Consider the following 18,947-nt stretch of genomic DNA (forward strand, 5'->3'; position numbering starts at 1 on the left):
TTCATATCTATTCAGAGTAGCTTATTTGGTTAACCTATAAATTTGTGGATGATAGTTTGAATGAAAGGCGAAGATAACGAACAGTGATCAATCTCATAACTCCTATAAGCAATACAAAATAGAGAGCTGGACAAACACGGACCCCTGGATATACCAGGGATAGGGTCAGGTGCTTAGGAGGAGTGAGCATCCCCTGTTGATCAGTCACATCCGTCGTGAGCCCTATACATGTATCTTGATTAGGTAAGCGGAGTTATCTGTAGTCATAATCAATGTACCATGCAAGAACGGCCTAGCAATAAGTATGAAACGCATCAGACAGCATTTGACCTAATGATAGGTTGTATTGGCAAACTAGACCGTTATAACGACCACAGAATTTGTGAAAAACTTACTTTAAGTGAGACTGTTGAAACTTCTGCACCATCAACTTGTTTGTCAGTAGTCTGCCTCGAATCTCGCAGAATCAAAATTTAACAATAAAATGTACGTTTGCAAGAGTTTGTGCAAAATCTATTACATCAGCTGAATATTATGTTAATGTAATACTTTCTTTTTATTATGAATTTCTCGAGTTCCCATACCCCTTGTACATCCCTCAACCAATTCTTCCTAGTTTCATCGTGAGGGGACAGTTTTTTAGCTCACCTGAGCTGAAGGCTCAGCTGAGCTTTTCTGATAAAAAATGTTCAGTTGTCTTTCGGCGTTTTTTTTCTCTCTCCATATTTTCATGTTCTCTGGAACAACTTGGTCAATTTCAACCAAACTTGGCACAAAGCATCCTTAGGTGAAGTGGCTTGTGTAGAAAAATACACTATATTTTTCATAGGGAGTGTCTTGAGTTTTCTACACAAGCCTACCAGTCGTGGTAGCTCAGTGATAGAGCGTTCGCCTTGTGACCGGGAGGTCGCGAGTTCGAGCCCCGCTCGTGCCATGGCTGCGTCAAACCCAAGACGTTAACATAGGTAGTGCTTGCTCCTTCGCCAAACGCAGTGACAATCATGGGTCTTTCAGATATAACCTTAGATATGGAGGTCTCATGTCGCGGCGGGCGTTGTTGCACACTAAAGCACCATCACTGCTTAGGTCTAAATTTGCGGTACTTCACCTACAGCTAGTGACATCTCATTATGAGTGCATATGCTGAGAATCAAAATCCCTGCAATACGCACACCTTCAAGTAGTTAACACAGGCCTTTAAAACTGTGAGTGGAGTTTTAAAAAAGGACAAACTCAATAATACTTTCTCAACACTGACAAAGTTCAACAATGTGTAATTTTCTCAAAAATGGAGGAAAATCAAACTCCTTGCCACATGTACCCATACAAACACTGCTACAGTAAAACAAGGTCCTCACTTGTTAAGACGGACATATCACGTAAAACCAAGTATTCTGTGTGTAAACTATTTCCCTATAGCGAACCAAGTTAAAATTGTAAATATTTCAAACATCAAGGAAAATTGTTGAGAATCAAATTTTAAAGAACTATTGTACAATTATTGACATTTCTGGGGTCATTGTGATGCTTTAGCTACCCTCAAAATACAATATTCACCTCACCCTCGCCTTGGTGAAGGGGTAGCTTAAGCACTGTAATGACCTAAAAAATGTCAATAAGTGGTTTATCATGTGATAGAATAATTTTAAAAAGTGGTTACTAGAGCCTATAAAATGTGGTTACTAGAGCCTATAAAAAGTGGTTACCAGAGCCTATAAAAAGTGGTTAATAGAGCCTATAAAATGTGATTACTAGAGCTGTAAAATTATCCCTGGTCTCAGTGGTCTGCCATTTTTGTATACAGCTAGATTGCTGGACTTAGTTGAAAGAGATGCAAGTTTTTGTTTATTATATGACTAAATTATCATACATGTCCAGACCGAGTGTAATGTCGATATCGACGACATCGACAATGTCGTGTCGATATCGACCATGTGGAGTTTTTGTAATTGACTGAGATTTGTGAAATAATTAATATTGAAAATTTACCACAGACTAACTATCATGTCGATATCGACGATATCGGCAATATCAGTTCGATATCGTATCGATATCGATAGTTGTATGGATTTTGTTGTTGAAGTCAATCATCATAAATGATGCTGGGTGCTTTGTCGATATCGACAAAACTGTTCCGATATTGTATCGATATCGATCGTGTTTCGTGAATTTTAAGGGTAAAAATATATGTGCACCATTATTGAATTAAAAGTTGACATAAATATGTTGATGCATTCGTGAATGTAGTATTACGGCAAAATGTAACCAATGTTATATAAGGAGAAAATAATTATCATATGTTGTTTAATTTACCAAACCTTGATTCAAAACTTCAAGCGATCGTACTTTAGTATCGATGTCTGCTACCTTACAAAGTTACTTATATGGAAATATTTCAAAATGTTCACAATAACTATGGTATCAAGTACAAAAAGGACTTTTCAAATGATAAGAGTTCGATATCGATACGATATCGTCGATATCGACAATAAGGAAAACTTGGGCAATGCGATATTTCTAATCATAAGCACAAGTTTAGAGAAGGACAGTAGCAAAAAACTTCACCACCAACTGCTTACCAATCCTGATTCGATATCGACATGATATCGTCGATATCGACAGTAATAGAAACTTAATCAATTTAGAATGCTTAAACACATGCACATCTATAAAAAAAATGGCAAGGATGGTCACAAAAAACTTATAAATATCATGGTTCGATATCGACATGATATCGTCGATATCGACGATATCGACAGCAAGGGATACTTTGTTAATGCAAATTACCCAAACATCTGCACAATTATCAGAATGGTGCATGCAAGGACATGCATAACCATTTGTTTTACAATCATGATTCGATATCGACACGATATCGTCAACAAGGGAATCTCAGTCAGTGTTAAATTTATAAACAGACAAACAACAATGAAGAAATATAGTTGGTAGAATGTCACAACAAAATCTTGAAACGGTAACGATTCGATATCGATACGATATCCTCGATATCGACAGTAAGGGAACTCATTTAGTGCAACATAGCGAAATTTATACATAAGTGTAAAGAAATATAGTAGCTAGGACAGTCATAATGAATTGTTTAACAATACTGATTCGATATCGACACGATATCGTCAGTAAAGGTATGTGATTATTAGAGTGGTACATGTTTATATCGGTACAATGTCATGTTTGGTTCGTCGATATCGTATCTACATCGTGTCTTGGACATAACTCTAAATTATATAAACTACTAGAACATGTAGAACTTACCAAACAATACCATCCTTACATCGATCAGGTTTGATGTTGCTAATAGATACATAAACTTAAATAAAAATTATCTATGCAAGATAAAGTTCCATGTTTGCTGAAATCAAGTCAGGTACCCTGAAATATGAACGATATAATGTCAAAACAATGCCAGGATGTTGTAGATATGCATCCAGGTTACTTTAAAATCTTAACCATAATGGTAGGACCTTTGATTTTCAGGTTTGACTCAACCTTCGATCTCTCGTCCACTTGAAGTTTTATCAAGGTTATTAATATACAAGCTTCCCCAGTAGTGTAGATTCAAGTTTGTTCGGGATCGAAGTTTATATGGAAAAATCTTCATTATCAAATGTATAGTCATAATCATTGGTCAAATCAAGGTGCAAGCATCTTCAGGTAGTTCAAGTTTGTTCAATTCAGGCACCCCAGGTAGCATCTTCGCAAGATGTCCAGGTAGGGTGGGTCATAGTAGGAGATCAAAGTTTTATATGGGAATATACAGGAAATTCGATTATTAACACAAACTATTTTCGAGAGCCACACGAAATCATATCAAAATGCAAACATTTCTAAGTTGTGTATCCAAGATTTTGTATGCCTCCAAGACTATAGTTAGGGCCCCGAGCATATTGTTTTTTAACTTAAACCTGAGCTGAATACTCAAGTATAATCTTTTCTGATCACCTTTAGTCCAGCGTGCGTCTGTACACCTTTAACAGTTTCGACTTCTCCAGAATCACAGTTTCAACTGAACTTGCCATTTAAGTTGTATCCCCATGTGACACACACTGAAATTGAAGTTTGCTTCATTTATTTTATTTTATATGGAAAAAATAACATATGAGTCAATGAATTTTTTACAAGACACATTTAAAATTAACTGTTGGTATGGACTAATAACGTCACGGGAAGCGTGCCTCAACGTTAAACCTGCATGGTGAGATTTAACGTTGTGCTCTCGTACTATTATGTTTGCCTGTCATTAATACTTATCAGCATTTAAGAATACAAATTAGATTTATTGCAAATATTTGTTTTCAAATTTGAAGGAAAATTGGTAGATTATATTTCAGAAAAATACAGTACTGTACAGATTCCTAAATATATGCAAGGATTTTCATACATGTAAAATGTCTTAATCAAGAGACCGCTCGCAAATTCATGTTCTTGCGATTTGATGTCTTGGGTCATTTAATGATATCAAGTACCCGAGTACAACAAGGAATATACAGTATATAAACTCCCCAAAATCACGTCCCAGTAATTCGCTCCTAAGGTTTGGGGGCGGCCTTTTCACTGTGACATCACATCATGATTTCAAGAGACTTGAATCTGTAGTACCGGAGGATGCTTGCACATTAATATGACTAACCATGGCCCTGCTGTTCTGTAGAAGATTTAAAAAAAAAAATTCCCATACATTAATTCACTTGTAAAACTTTGGTCCTCTATTGTGGCCTTATAACAAACTTCAATCTGCACTTCCTGATGATTGTATAAAAGTAAAATTTATTTATTTATTGATAGAAGCACCCTGAGTACAGACATTGTAAATCTAGACCTGACCAGTATATTACTTATTATCCTAAAATATCTACATGTATATAAATATACACATACTAGGTAACCATACACATTGTATGCAAATGACATAAAATGGACTTTGTTCTGTGTTGGAAATGTCAGCAACAGAAAGGTCATAAAAATACCCTGCCCAGTGATGTGTGATGACAGATTCAATTAAGAAGCTGATAAGCCCTCCTCTATGTACGTGCATGAACAACTACACTATCACAGTGAACAGTCAGAAAACAACTTACACAGAGACTTCAGCAAGTCCATCATTTATATGCTAAACAAATTCTAAAGATTTGATGCATATTCACATAAAGCCCCACACTGGAGCTATGTGTCACAATATGATCCATATATGGCACACCATTTTTACATTTAGTCCTTTTTAAAGATTTCTCATAAATTTTATAAAGTTTATAAGATATTTTCTAATAAAAGATATTAGATATCTTATATTTTTTTCTTTATAGGATGTCTCATTAAATATATGAGATATCTTATATGATATATATTAAAATATTTCATAAACTTTACAAGATACCTCATAAACTTTATAATATATCTTATTCACTTTTTTGATACAAGATAAATCATAAATGTTATAAGATATCTCTATGGCAAGCCCTTTTACTATTTATTCGTAAAATAAGAGATCTCTTTAGATCTTTAGAGATATCTTTTTACACTAGAGATATCTCTATTGGTTGTAGAGATATTTATGTAAGTTAGAGATATATCTTTTTATGCTAGGGAGATATCTCTTTGACCAAAAGAGATATCCCTTTCAACAAAAGAGACATCTCTTCAACAAAAAAGATATCTCTTTAAATAAAAGAGATATCTCTTTACGCTTGGGAGATATCTTTCTCTTTGAGAAATATCTCTTAAAGCTAAAGAGATATCTCCCAAGCATAAAGAGATATCTCTCTATCAATGCAAAAAGAGATATCTCTTTAAATTTTCAAAAAGAGATATCTCTTTAAAAATTGCCCCCGGTGATCATTATGACTTCTCCCTGTTGCATCGCCATTAATCAGATTAATATGATGTAACCATATTTTTAACTAATCAAAATACTTCTAGTGTAAAAATGGCGAAAAGGGTTAAAGAGGTGGTTGGGGAAACATTATTTGGTATAACTGTAAATGTAAATCCAGTCTAGCTCACATGTTTTATCAATTTATTGTCTTTGTTTGTTACCTGTATACACTTCACATGCGGTAAACGCAAAATCTCCCGGGATTGCAGCCATCATGGTAAGATTTGCTTTGGCGGGCTTCCTTCCGATTTAGGGAGAATTCCTTAAGTATTCAAACTAATCAAAAATATTGGAAAGAGATATCTCTTTTTCTTTGAGAGATATCTCTTTTTTAATGATTAAAGAGATATCTCCTATACTTTGAGAGATATCTCTCTAGGAATTATTAGAGAGATATATCTTTAGGAGATATCTCTCAAAGTAAAAGCGATATCTCTCAGAGTAAAAGAAATATCTCTTTAAGTGAAAGAGACTTAAAGAGATATCTCTCAATGTGAAAGAGATATCTCTCAATGTGAAAGAGATATCTCTCTAATTGAAAGAGATATTTCTTAAAGTATAAGAGATATCTCTTTAAGTGAAAGGGATATCTAAGTGAAAGAGATATCTTTTTAAGAGTAAGAGCCATCTCTAAGTGAAAGAGATATCTCTCTGAGTGAAAGAGATATCTCTCTAAGTGAAAGAGATATCTCTTAAATATAAGAGATATCCCTATTTTAAAGAGATATCTCTTTAAAATAAGAGACATCTTATTTTTCGAATTAATAGTAAAAGGACTTGCCATATATCTCATAACTTTTATAAGAAATCTTATAAAAGAACTCATAAGTTTATGAGATATCTTATTTAATATACAAGATATCTTATAAAGTTTATATTATATATTTTATGAGATATCTTATAAACTGTAAATTATATGAGATGTCTTATAAACTATAAATCTGATGAGATATCTTATAAAATTTATCATATATCTTATTAAAATAGAAGATATCTCATAAATCATATAAGATATCTTTATAGTGGAATACATATAAATATGGCGTGCCATATCCTTAGAGCCCCACACTAGGGTTACGTGTCTCAATATAATCCAGAGCCCCACACTAGGGCTATGTGTCTCAATATAATCCATACAGCCCCACACTAGGGTTACAGGTCTCAATATAATCCATAGAGCCCCACACTAGGGTTACGTGTCTCAATATAATCCATACAGCCCCACACTTGGGTTACGTGTCTCAATATAATCCATACAGCCCCACGCTAGGATTATGTGTCTCAATATAATCCATAGAGCCCCACACTAGGGTTATATGTCTCATTATTATATACTTTCAATTTCATATCTTCTTTTTTCTTTAAAAGTTTGCGGGCATATATCACACGATATATGCCCGGAAACATTCCGGCCCGCAAACATTACGTCACAATCAAATTTCTACGCCGTTAATTTTCAAATTTTTCGTGTTTTTCATCTTTTAATCAGTTAAACCGATAAAGTTATTGTTAAAAATAAAATTATTGTTAGTTTCTAAATGAAATTGAAAGTATATAATAAAAAGGTTATAGACTTTGTATGGGAAATATGACGACCTCGTTTTTTGTCGCGAACGGACCTCGCAAGCTCGGTCCGTCTACGCGCCAAAAAACTCGGTCGTCATATTTTCCCATACAAAGTCTATAACCTATAAATATAATCCATAGAGCCCCACACTAGGGTTACGTGTCTCAATATAATCCATAGAGCCCCACACTAGGGTTACATGTCTCAATATAATCCATAGAGCCCCACACTAGGTTTATGTGTCTCAATATAATCCATACAGCCCCACACTAGGGTTACATGTCTCAATATAATCCATAGAGCCCCACACTAGGGTTACATGTCTCAATATAATACATAGAGCCCCACACTAGGGTTACATGTCTCAATATAATACATAGAGCCCCACACTAGGGTTACATGTCTCAATATAATACATAGAGCCCCACACTAGGTTTATGTGTCTCAATATAATCCATAGAGCCCCACACTAGGTCTATGTGTCTCAATATAATCCATAGAGCCCCACACTAGGGTTACATGTCTCAATATAATCCAGAGCCCCACACTAGGGCTATGTGTCTCAATATAATCCATGGAGTCCTACACTAGGGCTATGTGTCTCAATATAATCCATAGAGCCCCACACTAGGGTTACATGTCTCAATATAATCCATAGAGTCCCACACTAGGGTTATGTGTCTCAATATAATACATACAGCCCCACACTAGGGTTACGTGTCTCAATATAATCCATAGAGCCCCACACTAGGGTTACATGTCTCAATATAATCCATAGAGCCCCACACTAGGGTTACATGTCTCAATATAATCCATAGAGTCCCACACTAGGGTTATGTGTCTCAATATAATACATACAGCCCCACACTAGGGTTACGTGTCTCAATATAATCCATAGAGCCCCACACTAGGGTTACGTGTCTCAATATAATACATAGAGCCCCACCTAGGGTTATGTGTCTCAATATAATCCATACAGCCCCACACTAGGGTTACGTGTCTCAATATAATCCATAGAGCCCCACACTAGGGTTACGTGTCTCAATATAATCCATAGAGCCCCACACTAGGGTTACATGTCTCAATATAATTTAGAGCGCCACACTAGGGTTATGTGTCTCAATATAATTTAGAGCGCCACATTTGGATTATTACACATTATCTCCACAATTTGTTTGCATGATGTTCTGGACCTAGAAATATTTTTAAAGAAGTAATGCAGGTAATTTAGGCATCTGGAATATTTGGCAGGTTTCTATTCTAAAAGTAGTTTAATTCAAGTATGAATGAATATTTTGACACTTTTAGTAGAAAGCCAACATTTCCAATGTGCCAATTTTACTTGATATACAGTATTTTCACCATATGAGCAATACAGCCCTGACCTATCAACAAAACCCCTGACCCATTGGCAATGAATCCTACAACTATGGTAGAGAGTCCTTCATTGTGATATACATGTCTAAAATAACAAGTTTTATAAATATTTGTATCATAATTTAATATCGTTTGTAACATGCAGTTTGATTGGCTGAACACCCTGAAAAAAAAAAGTTTGCAATGTACAACCTGCCTTCATATAGGGACACTTCCCCTCGACATCCTAAGATGGCACTGCTTTTTATTTTATCACAATTTTTAAATTTTTTTTTTTACATCACAGCAGTGTTACGTTATAGGTCTTCTATAAAATAGAAAATGTGCACAATCAAATACTTCTGTTAGACAGATTGTGTTTTCTTGGGTGTCCAACAAGACATACTTGTATGCAAAACACTGTGATAAAAAATTCAATACAATTTATATTATTTTCAATAATAGTGTAAAACATAGGTATCAAATTCGAAATATTTAGCTCCATTTCAAATACACTTGATTTGCCTCTCAAAGCATAAAATGTGTCACCTTTGACCAAATGACATCACATCACATTGACCCAGTCACTTGGTTGCATTTTACATTGTTGGATTTAAGGAGATAGTAAAGGTCATTTAGATTTTTAAAAATTTAAAGGATTGAAATTAATCCAAATGACTCACACAAGTCATTTCCTGTAAATGATAGCAATTTTATGCATTCATTTCCAAGTTTAAAACAAGTATAATCTTCAAATTATGTCCCCTGGATTTTTGCTTCCTAGACAAAAAATAAGTTGGCTCCTCATGCAACTTTATGACAAACAAGCAATTATTTCAAAGTTGATATCATTCATTTATCTTTTAAAAAAAAAAATAATATCAGCAAGGAATAAGATGATTTGTGGTGAGAGAAAAAAAATCCCAAAAATGAACTTTACTATCTCTTTAATTGGTGACAATGTTGCATGCAATGGTAAATAACATACGATGGTAAATAACAATGTTTAAAACTTTGATAAAATCAAAAACTTCAAGTTATATTTTCTGCTATTTGAAGACTTGTTTTGTATGATGTCAAAAAGTAAACAATATGTCCAGTATTCCGTGTTGAAGAAACTTCAATGTCAATCTTTAAAGGACAGTTAAGTAAACATTTCACGTGCAGTCTACACATATTTTCTGCTATGAAGATTCATTACAAACTCCACCTTCAAAAAATAACTACATTCTCAGATTCATAAATAAATGACATACCCTGCTTATATGTAAAATTCAGATGGCTGCCTTCACAGCTCAATGCTTTGTTGGTAGTTGCTAGGTGAATTCTTGCACGGGGCAAGTGATTTATATTTATTCACATTTTCATAAATGAAAACTTGTAGCCTTGTCTTTTTGCTTAGCATATTATAGAACATAAATTGATGTAAAACTAGGTCAGACTGTTAACTGAGGCTCTTGTCTGTAGGAGTAATATAGCACCTGCATATTCTCTAATGTTCTAACACATGTGTAAGGACTTCCTGGATTTGTGCAAGAAGTAGCCTCAAGGTATCAAGTTGCTTTTTTAGTTGTGTTTTGATTTTCTATTATAGCACGATAATTACATACAGCTGAGGGTGGATGGAAGTCCCCAAATATTCAAAGCTCAAAGTGAAAAATCTCAAATACAAGTATTTTTCCAGGAACCTAGGATACAAATGATTTTCTCTTTATGAAATTTACTGTTTTAAGGTTTACAAATTGAAAAAAAGCTCCCCATTTAGAGGCCATTTAAAGTTGATACCCTCAGTTTTGTTCACACAAGTTATAAAATTATTGGATTTAATTAATTATCAAATAAAATTACGCATGATCATGTTTGGCATAAGCTTTTCTTAATAAAAAGTGAATTTCTAACTGCAAAGTGCCATCAATACAGAGATCAGAAACAAAATTTCTATTTTCATTAAAAGCAGCTAGTCATGCCTGATGAAAACCTGACCCCAAAAGCACTCCCAGGTAAAGTCACCCATAATGCAAATATGAACATCCAATTGCAAAACATTTTCAAGTTGGAGGTCAGAAACAAACTCGGACAGAGAGTTAAGGGTAAAACTTTATGCGCCTTCCTTTTATGGCAGTGGTATAAAATTTCACAGAAAGGCATCTCACTATTGCAATAGGGGTGCTGATGGTGATGTGCTCCCAATGCATTTAAATTTCAAACATTTACAATTTCTTTTGCTTAAAGAGGAAACAAGGATATATGTATTAAAGAGTGGCCAAATAATACCTTATCTACTTGAGAAATGCAAATTAAGATTTACAAATGCAACAAATCTCCTAAAGCACCAACACTGAGAACCTCACAAACAAACATGTTATATTGCATGTAACATAAGATAACAAAAGGCACACACATGTTATATTGCCTGTAACATAAGATAACAAAAGGCAATTTGTTTTACACAACAGAGATTGATATGCTGAATCCTAATACAAGGTCAACAATCATTTAGCAACATTCCTGATATGATATAGGAGCTTTTGTCTCTTATAACACTGACAAACTGGGGTGGATTGGGTTAGGGGTTGTAAAACTTCACATCACAGGTATGTACATATATCTTGACAATGAACAACGATAAACTTCATGTTTAATCCTGATCACATTAATATACAAAAAAAAAAAAAGCATTGGAAATCTTTCAGCTCTTCATTTTCAGTTTATCTAAAGCCATTTTCATGAATGAACCTGAGAATATGGTGTCAAACAAAGGGACTCTTTGGTTCATTTATCAGAGCATTGATGACCAAAGATGGTAGCTACAGACATTGACAAAGTCCTCCATGTGGTGCTGAACACTCCTGACCGGAAGATTGGGGCACTCCAGAGTATCCACCTGGTCAGCCAGCGAGTCTCTGTACACAGCACCTAAAAACTAGTCAATAGATTGGGGATTTTAAATATTGCAAATCATATTATAGTAAAAACAAAAGATTCTACTCTATTTATGAGTATCCCTGACACACAAAATAAATCAGCAGAAAGAACTCAATATGATAAGATATAATGATATATAATAAAAAATAATAATGATTGTGGTAATAATATATGATTTGACCACCAAAATCAAGAATTGTGCTTTTGTTTTTAAATGAAGTGCATATTGTGCAAGAATCTTATTCTCAATTTTATCAAAGTGATGTAAAATAGAATTATGACATCACAATGATGACATTTTGTGGCACTTTCAGTATTTTCATGGTAGCCTAGTGGTTACGGTGCTCAATTTGCGACCAGTGGGCCCGGGTTTGAATCTCAATCCTGGAGCCACTTCAAAATACGATGCTTAACATAGGCAGTGACTCTTCTTTTTGTCAGGTGCCCAGTATTGGAAGTGAAATTCAGCACCCTTGCCCTGGGATTGTCATTTGAACAAATTCAAATTTTCAATATATACAGATTTCTTCAAGCTTTGGCTTTTTTGGTACAAAGGTTCATGAGAATTTTTTAAACACCCTACCATATTTTCAATATATGTTAATTATCTCCCTTTGGTATATCAAACTTGATTTCCCTTTACCTAAGAATGCCGAGAGCCAAGTTTGGTTGAAATTGGTCCAGTGGTTCTCAAGAAGTAGTTAAAAAATGTGAAATGTTTACAGACAACAGACAGACAGGTGAAAAGGGACAAATTTCAATCAGAAATGTGTGCAACTCAAACCTACTGTTTTATATTCTTTAGCATTTGTCATCAACATGGAAAACATATCCAGGTAATTGGGATTAAGAATAACCTGTAACAAAAGAAGGATGTATATAGTCAAAATAAACCTGTTCTGCAAATAGGAATTACCATATCTAATCATTAAAGGACATATCTCATGTTTTCAAAGTATACAATATTACATGCATTTTGTCTTCTTTATGCTTATAGTAATTAATTCTAATAGTTTGTTCGCCGAAATTTTGCGATAATTAACCACAATACAAACTTAAATCTAAGCCCCGATTTCAAAAAGTCAAGTTAATTAGGTAGGTAGTCACATGGTACAGTGACGTCACATGCGCCCTTCGGATTGTGAAAGTACTGCGAGATATTATTAAAAACTCAACTTTTAGGGGCCTAATTAATTTACCATGGGCAACATTTAAATCGATGTTGATAAATTGTCCGAGTTTTATATGTGTTCGCGACCAGTGCACACATATAACGATGTAAATACCCAAATATAGCGAGTAAAGCGTGTATGAAATCGGCAAAATTGTGAGTAAATAATGTTTATATGGGTCGCTGTCTACAAACTGTTTGGGGATGTTATTCCTTTATACATCTGTAATTGGCGTTGTTTTTCTAAAATAAACAGTGCAATCATTATTTATTTTTGGATTAGACAAATTATGATACGTTAATTTGTTGACAACTAGGCCCTATGCCAAGCTATTGTCACGCGTGCATTTCGGAAAGAAAGAAAAAGACAACACACACACAAATCAATAAAAATATTCAAATTTAAAGTGGTAATCACATTATTTTATTTTGATAAAGCAATCTTATTACTATTTTTGAATTGTGATCTGCACGTCTTTAGGAAGTACGAAGTGGGAGCACGGCGTTATAGCCTCTGACGCACTCAAGATGCTACGAATTCAATAAAGAAATAATTTTATAATTCAATTTAAAGTTAGGAAATACAATATTCTATTATTTGTATAATTAAAAGTTCAATTATTTTGTATCTTTATTTTTTGTTGTTGTAAATCTACCAGTTGGTAGAAGTTACATTGTATCGTCGATATATGTTTGTTACAAGGTGAAGGTCAGTTGATCCAAGTGTGTATTGAATTTGAAGAGCAAAACAGAATGTATGCTATAGGCCTACCAGTGCTTATAGCTTCGATATATCCATTTTCTCGCAGTTTATCAGGGTCTCTGTCCAAACGATGTTTAAAAAGGTGATTGGGTGTGTTTTTTAAGGTAAAGTTCTTGCTCCAACAAAAAAATTATCCACATCTTTTTTCTCGTACCTTCCTTCGAAAAATTGAAAAATACTCAGTCTAAATCCTTTCTACCGACAACTAGTACACCCGAGCACGGCACAAAACATCTTAATGCATTATTATTTTCAAGCCGTTAACGTGACAATTGGATTTTTGTCGATTAAATCTAATCTGTTTATGAAATGGCTAACAGATGTTTTCAAACCCGAGGGCGCATATGACGTCACACAAAATGGCGCGTAAACTAGCGAAAGAAAATATGCATATCGCAAGATTTGAATTTCATCGCTTTCAAACTCGAAAACTACGCAAAATATTTCATTTAAAACACATTTAAAGTAGTTTTAGGCATAAAAAGAGTTTATTTTGCTGAAAAAATGAAAAAGTTTAGAAACATGCGTTGTGTCCTTTAATATATATATACATGTACTAATATGCTCAGCATATTAACATTACGCAATGGACTTACAATATATTGCACTTGACCATCCTCGGAGGAAAAACACCTATGAGTATCGGGATATTTAGTCTGAAGTTTTCTGAACAGTCCACTATACCATGTGAAGTTCATGTTCAAGAATGGAATGAGCTGGAAATCCACTGAATCCAAGGACATTTGCACTGACATACCCAGAAGTTCTAGAAATTCCTCAAACTCCAATTTCTGAAGCTGTAAGTACAATCATGTTATCTTTATGGGCATGCCAAGGTAAAAATATGAACACAAGCAGATGTACTGCAAAATAATCCACTGGATCAATCATCACATATTTATAATTTACTCATTTTCAATCACTTCATATCACAGACATAAAGTAATGGGACTGCTGACTTGTCACATCGCTCTTAACAGATTTCTATTGAAAATATCTCCTTCCACTCCCAGCATGCTCACTGAGAGTTCTAGAAAGTAACTTCCCATGTAATTAACATCTAGGAAAACATTGTTATGTGGTAAGTGAGTAATACAATGTACAGTAAAATATCTGTATCTCAAATATGGTTTATCTCGAATACCCCGCTTGAGTCGAAGTCGACCACCGGTCCCTGCCGTTTTCCCTATATAAATGATTAAAAAAAACTTCTGATATTTCGAACACGGTAATCTCGAATACTCCGCTTATGTCGAAGTATTTTCAAGGTCCCATACCCTAAATTCACCTGGTTTATCTTGAAAGTGCAGTCAATTTTCCGCTCTGCTTACCCGTCATTAAGTCACACATTCACACCCTCGGCTACATCAATTATAATTAATGACTGCTAATCCACGCTCGCCTTTTCCGAGTAGACCCAGGTCGCAATAAATGGCTCAACAGCTTGGGTGATTAGTGAAGCCTTCTAACATTACGGCTAAAGTTCACCGCCAATTATGAACTAACACACCCGATTCCAGGGATGGTGTTTTGAATGACACACGCTCTATTATTAACATGTGGGTTAGATAAGCGCACAAAATCATCGAAGTACACTTGAAGGTAATGCTCTTAATAACGATAACGCATTTAATAATACACGCTTCATCATTAAAACTAGTACAGAGAAAACACGAAAATTTATGTAATAAACATTTAAAAGTTTTTTTTTTAAATCCGTCTTTTTTGTTTCTTACGTGATAGGTTCTTTCATTAGAACGCAAAAACTACATCCCAGTCGAGCCTGGACATCAGTAAACTTAAAGTAAGCATACAGGCACGATCATCTTCATTTTGAAACACATTGTGAATTCAATTGGATGTTTATATATATTAAAAAAACCCGAAATGTTTGTCTTTGAAATTCCACAATATTAATTTATCAACTTGTATTAAACTATAAGAAACGGCAACGGGGTTTTCGTTTATAATGCAAATCCCATATTATGCATAAAATATCCTCCTTCAAAAAATATATATCCAAGATCGATTTTGGATATCTCGAACCCCTGGATATCTCGAAGTTTTTTCGAGGTCCCTCGGACTTCGAGATAGAGATATTTTACTGTATTTCATCTAATTAATTTACAAAGTTATATAAACATACATTATCTTTTTCTTCCAATTTCCCACCAATCAACATCCTTTGCCATAAGGAGTCCTTTCTACACTTGACCTCTGACCTCTCAATCATATCATCAATTTTCTGTCTGCAATCAAATATTACTCAAACAATTATGATGCTGATGAAAAAATTATCTCTAAATATTTATATCACTGTGTTCTCTTGGAAAATACGATCTTCACCAGTAAAATCTTCTATATATATATATATATATATATAAAGCACTAAATAATCACAACTAGGTACTGAAAATTTTCGCCCCAGCCCGGGGTCGAACCAGCGACCTACGGCACCCACCGCCTAGCAAGATTGTCAAACCAGTGCGTAAGTCCACTCGGCCACAACGACTTCCCTAAAAAAGGAAGCTTTGTTATGCTCCTAAAGCGCTACTTATACACACTGATGCAATCCCACACAGTCGCTGTGTCATTCAGTTTATATTAAATATTCTATACAATTGCATCGAGAGATCCACTCTCCTTATAAAATATCTTAAACACTGAATGACACAGCGACTGTGTGGGATTGCATCAGTGTGTATAAGTAGTGCTTTAGGAGCATAACAAAGCTTCCTTTTTTAGGGAAGTCGTTGTGGCCGAATGGACTTACGCACTGGTTAGACAATCTTGCTAGGCGGTGGGTGCCGTAGGTCGCTGGTTCGACCCCGGGCTGGGGCGAAAATTTTCAGTACCTAGTTGTGATTATTTAGTGCTTTATATATTAATTAATTGATTTTCACATGTATCGTTTAGATCCTAGGGGTAAACGTAAGGTTGGGTGTTATAATTGTTTGTTTGTGCTTTATATATATATATATATATATATATATATATATATATATCTATATATATATATCTATCTATCTTATTTCATTAATTATAGATTTTAAGAAAACTTTCTAAAATATGAATTTCAAGGGACTCATGGATATAATTATCAATCTGATGCATACTTCAGTTTTTACACGACATATGAGCAGTGTACTTACAAGGCACATTTACAATAAAAGATTATGAAAGATTATCCATGACAGACATTGTACCTTGCATAGTCTCTTTCCTTTTCTAGCAGATTGTACAGCGGGAGATTGTGAATTTTACTCATCTTTTGGAATTTCTGGGCCGCCTTCCTAACACTGATGTGCTGTTTCACAGGAACCATTTTGGAGTGATCTATAAATTACAATATGTAAACATGACACAAGTCTCAGGCCTCATCAAATATTAGCTTCCCACCTGAAATGCAAACTGAACTTGTATTCCTCCAAGAGGAAGCTTGTAACTAAATTTCAGAGCAATATCTGAATCCAAACCAAAACAAGAGGCCCAAGGGCCTAGAATCGCTCTTCTGATAAATTGTACAACCCCACCATTTCTATTCTTAGCCTCTTAGTATTCTAAATCTTTAGTTAAATCCTAAGAATTCAAAAAAAGTAGGTCAATGTGACCTACTTTTTGGTTTACACATTTTGAGAACCCAAGAAATATCAACTGACAAAGTTTGATAATTTTAAGCCAATTAGTATCTGAATATTGAAATATAGCTGTCAAATTCCAATCGTAGGTCATGGTGACCTACTTTTTGGTCAGCGAACTCCGAACATGCAAGACCCATCAACTGACAAAGTTTGATGACTGTAGGTCAAATAGTATCTGAAATATATAAATATAGCCGTCAAATTCCAAAAGTAGGTCAAGGTGACCTACTTTTTCGTCAACACCCTTCAAACATGCAAGACCCAACAACTGACAAAGTTTGATGACTGTAGGTCAAATAGTATCTGAATTATATAAATATAGCCGTCCAATTCCAAAAGTAGGTCAAGGTGACCTACTTTTTTTCAACACCCTTTGAACATGCAAGACGCATCAACTGACAAAGTTTGATGACTGTAGGTCAAATAGTATCTGAAATATATAAATATAGGTGTCCAATTCCAAAAGTAGGTCAAGTTGACCTACTTTTTGTCAACACCCTTTGAACATGCAAGACGCATCAACTGACAAAGTTTGATGACTGTAGGTCAAATAGTATCTGAAATATATAAATATAGCCGTCCAATTCCAAAAGTAGGTCAAGGTGACCTACTTTTTGGTCGAAACCCTTCGAACATGCAAGACCCATCAACTGACAAAGTTTGATGACTGTAGGTCAAATAGTATCTGAAATATATAAATATAGCCGTCCAATTCCAAAAATAGGTCAAGGTGACCTACTTATTGGTCGACACACTCCGTAGACTCAAGATGCATCAACTGTCAAAGTTTGATGATTGTAGGTCAATTAGTGACTGAAATATATAAATATAACTGTCAAATGCCAAAAGTAGGTCACAGTGACCTACTTTTTGGTTGATACACTCCGAAGACTCAAGATGCATCAACTGACAAAGTTTGATGATTGTAGGTCAAATAGTGTCTGAATTATAGTAATTTAGCTGTCAAATACCAAAAGTAGGTCACGGTGACCTACTTTTTGGTCGACACAAACCGAAGACTGAAGACGCATCGACTGACAAAGTTTGATGATCCTAGGTTTTACAGTGCCCAAAATATGCATCTAAAATTGAAAATGTGAAATTTGAATATCTGCAAAATTCAAAAAGTAGGTCACTGTGACCTACTTTTTTATAAATATGTTTCAAGGCCTCAAGATGCATCAACTTACAAGATTTGATGATTCTAAACCTCTTGGTATTTGAAATAACAACTTAAAATATGTCTATAAATGATAAGCCATAAAATTCAGAAAGTAGGTCACGGTGACCTATTTTTCAGTTGACGCATTTCAAGGTCCCATGATCCACCAACTGACAAGTTTTGATGATCATAGGCTTCAAAGTGTCCAAGATATGCATCAAAATTAATTTTAAAATAAATACCTGCAAAATTCAAAAAGTAGGTCACCGTGACCTACTTTTGAGACAACTTGACACAAGGTCCCAAGATGCATCAACTGTCAAAATTTGATGATCCTAGTCCTTATAATGACTAAAATATCAAAGATTTAAGGAAATATAAATTTAGGTCAACTTTGAAGTGACCTTGAGACCACGCCCTTTGCCCCAGGGTAATGCCTTGAACAATTTTTAATCTACAACATATCCTCATC

At 34.6% G+C, this 18,947-nt stretch overlaps 1 protein-coding gene across 1 annotated transcript in view; it reads right to left on the reverse strand.

Annotated features, from left to right (window-relative positions):
- Positions 1-8,941: 8,941 nt before the first annotated feature.
- The window catches only part of LOC125669762 (KICSTOR complex protein SZT2-like), a 99,919-nt gene continuing 89,913 nt past the window's right edge, over positions 8,942-18,947 (reverse strand). Inside the window, exons 58-62 of the mRNA XM_048904505.2 lie at positions 16,879-17,008; positions 15,819-15,921; positions 14,269-14,469; positions 12,527-12,595; positions 8,942-11,736 (exon numbers count right to left, since the gene is read on the reverse strand). Of these exons, the coding sequence (XP_048760462.2) occupies positions 11,593-11,736; positions 12,527-12,595; positions 14,269-14,469; positions 15,819-15,921; positions 16,879-17,008 (647 nt within the window). The 3' untranslated portion in view covers positions 8,942-11,592. The remainder of the gene's footprint in view (positions 11,737-12,526; positions 12,596-14,268; positions 14,470-15,818; positions 15,922-16,878; positions 17,009-18,947) is intronic.

This window comes from Ostrea edulis, chromosome 4 (genome assembly GCF_947568905.1).
Source record: "Ostrea edulis chromosome 4, xbOstEdul1.1, whole genome shotgun sequence".
Classification (NCBI taxonomy): Eukaryota; Metazoa; Mollusca; class Bivalvia; order Ostreida; family Ostreidae; genus Ostrea; species Ostrea edulis.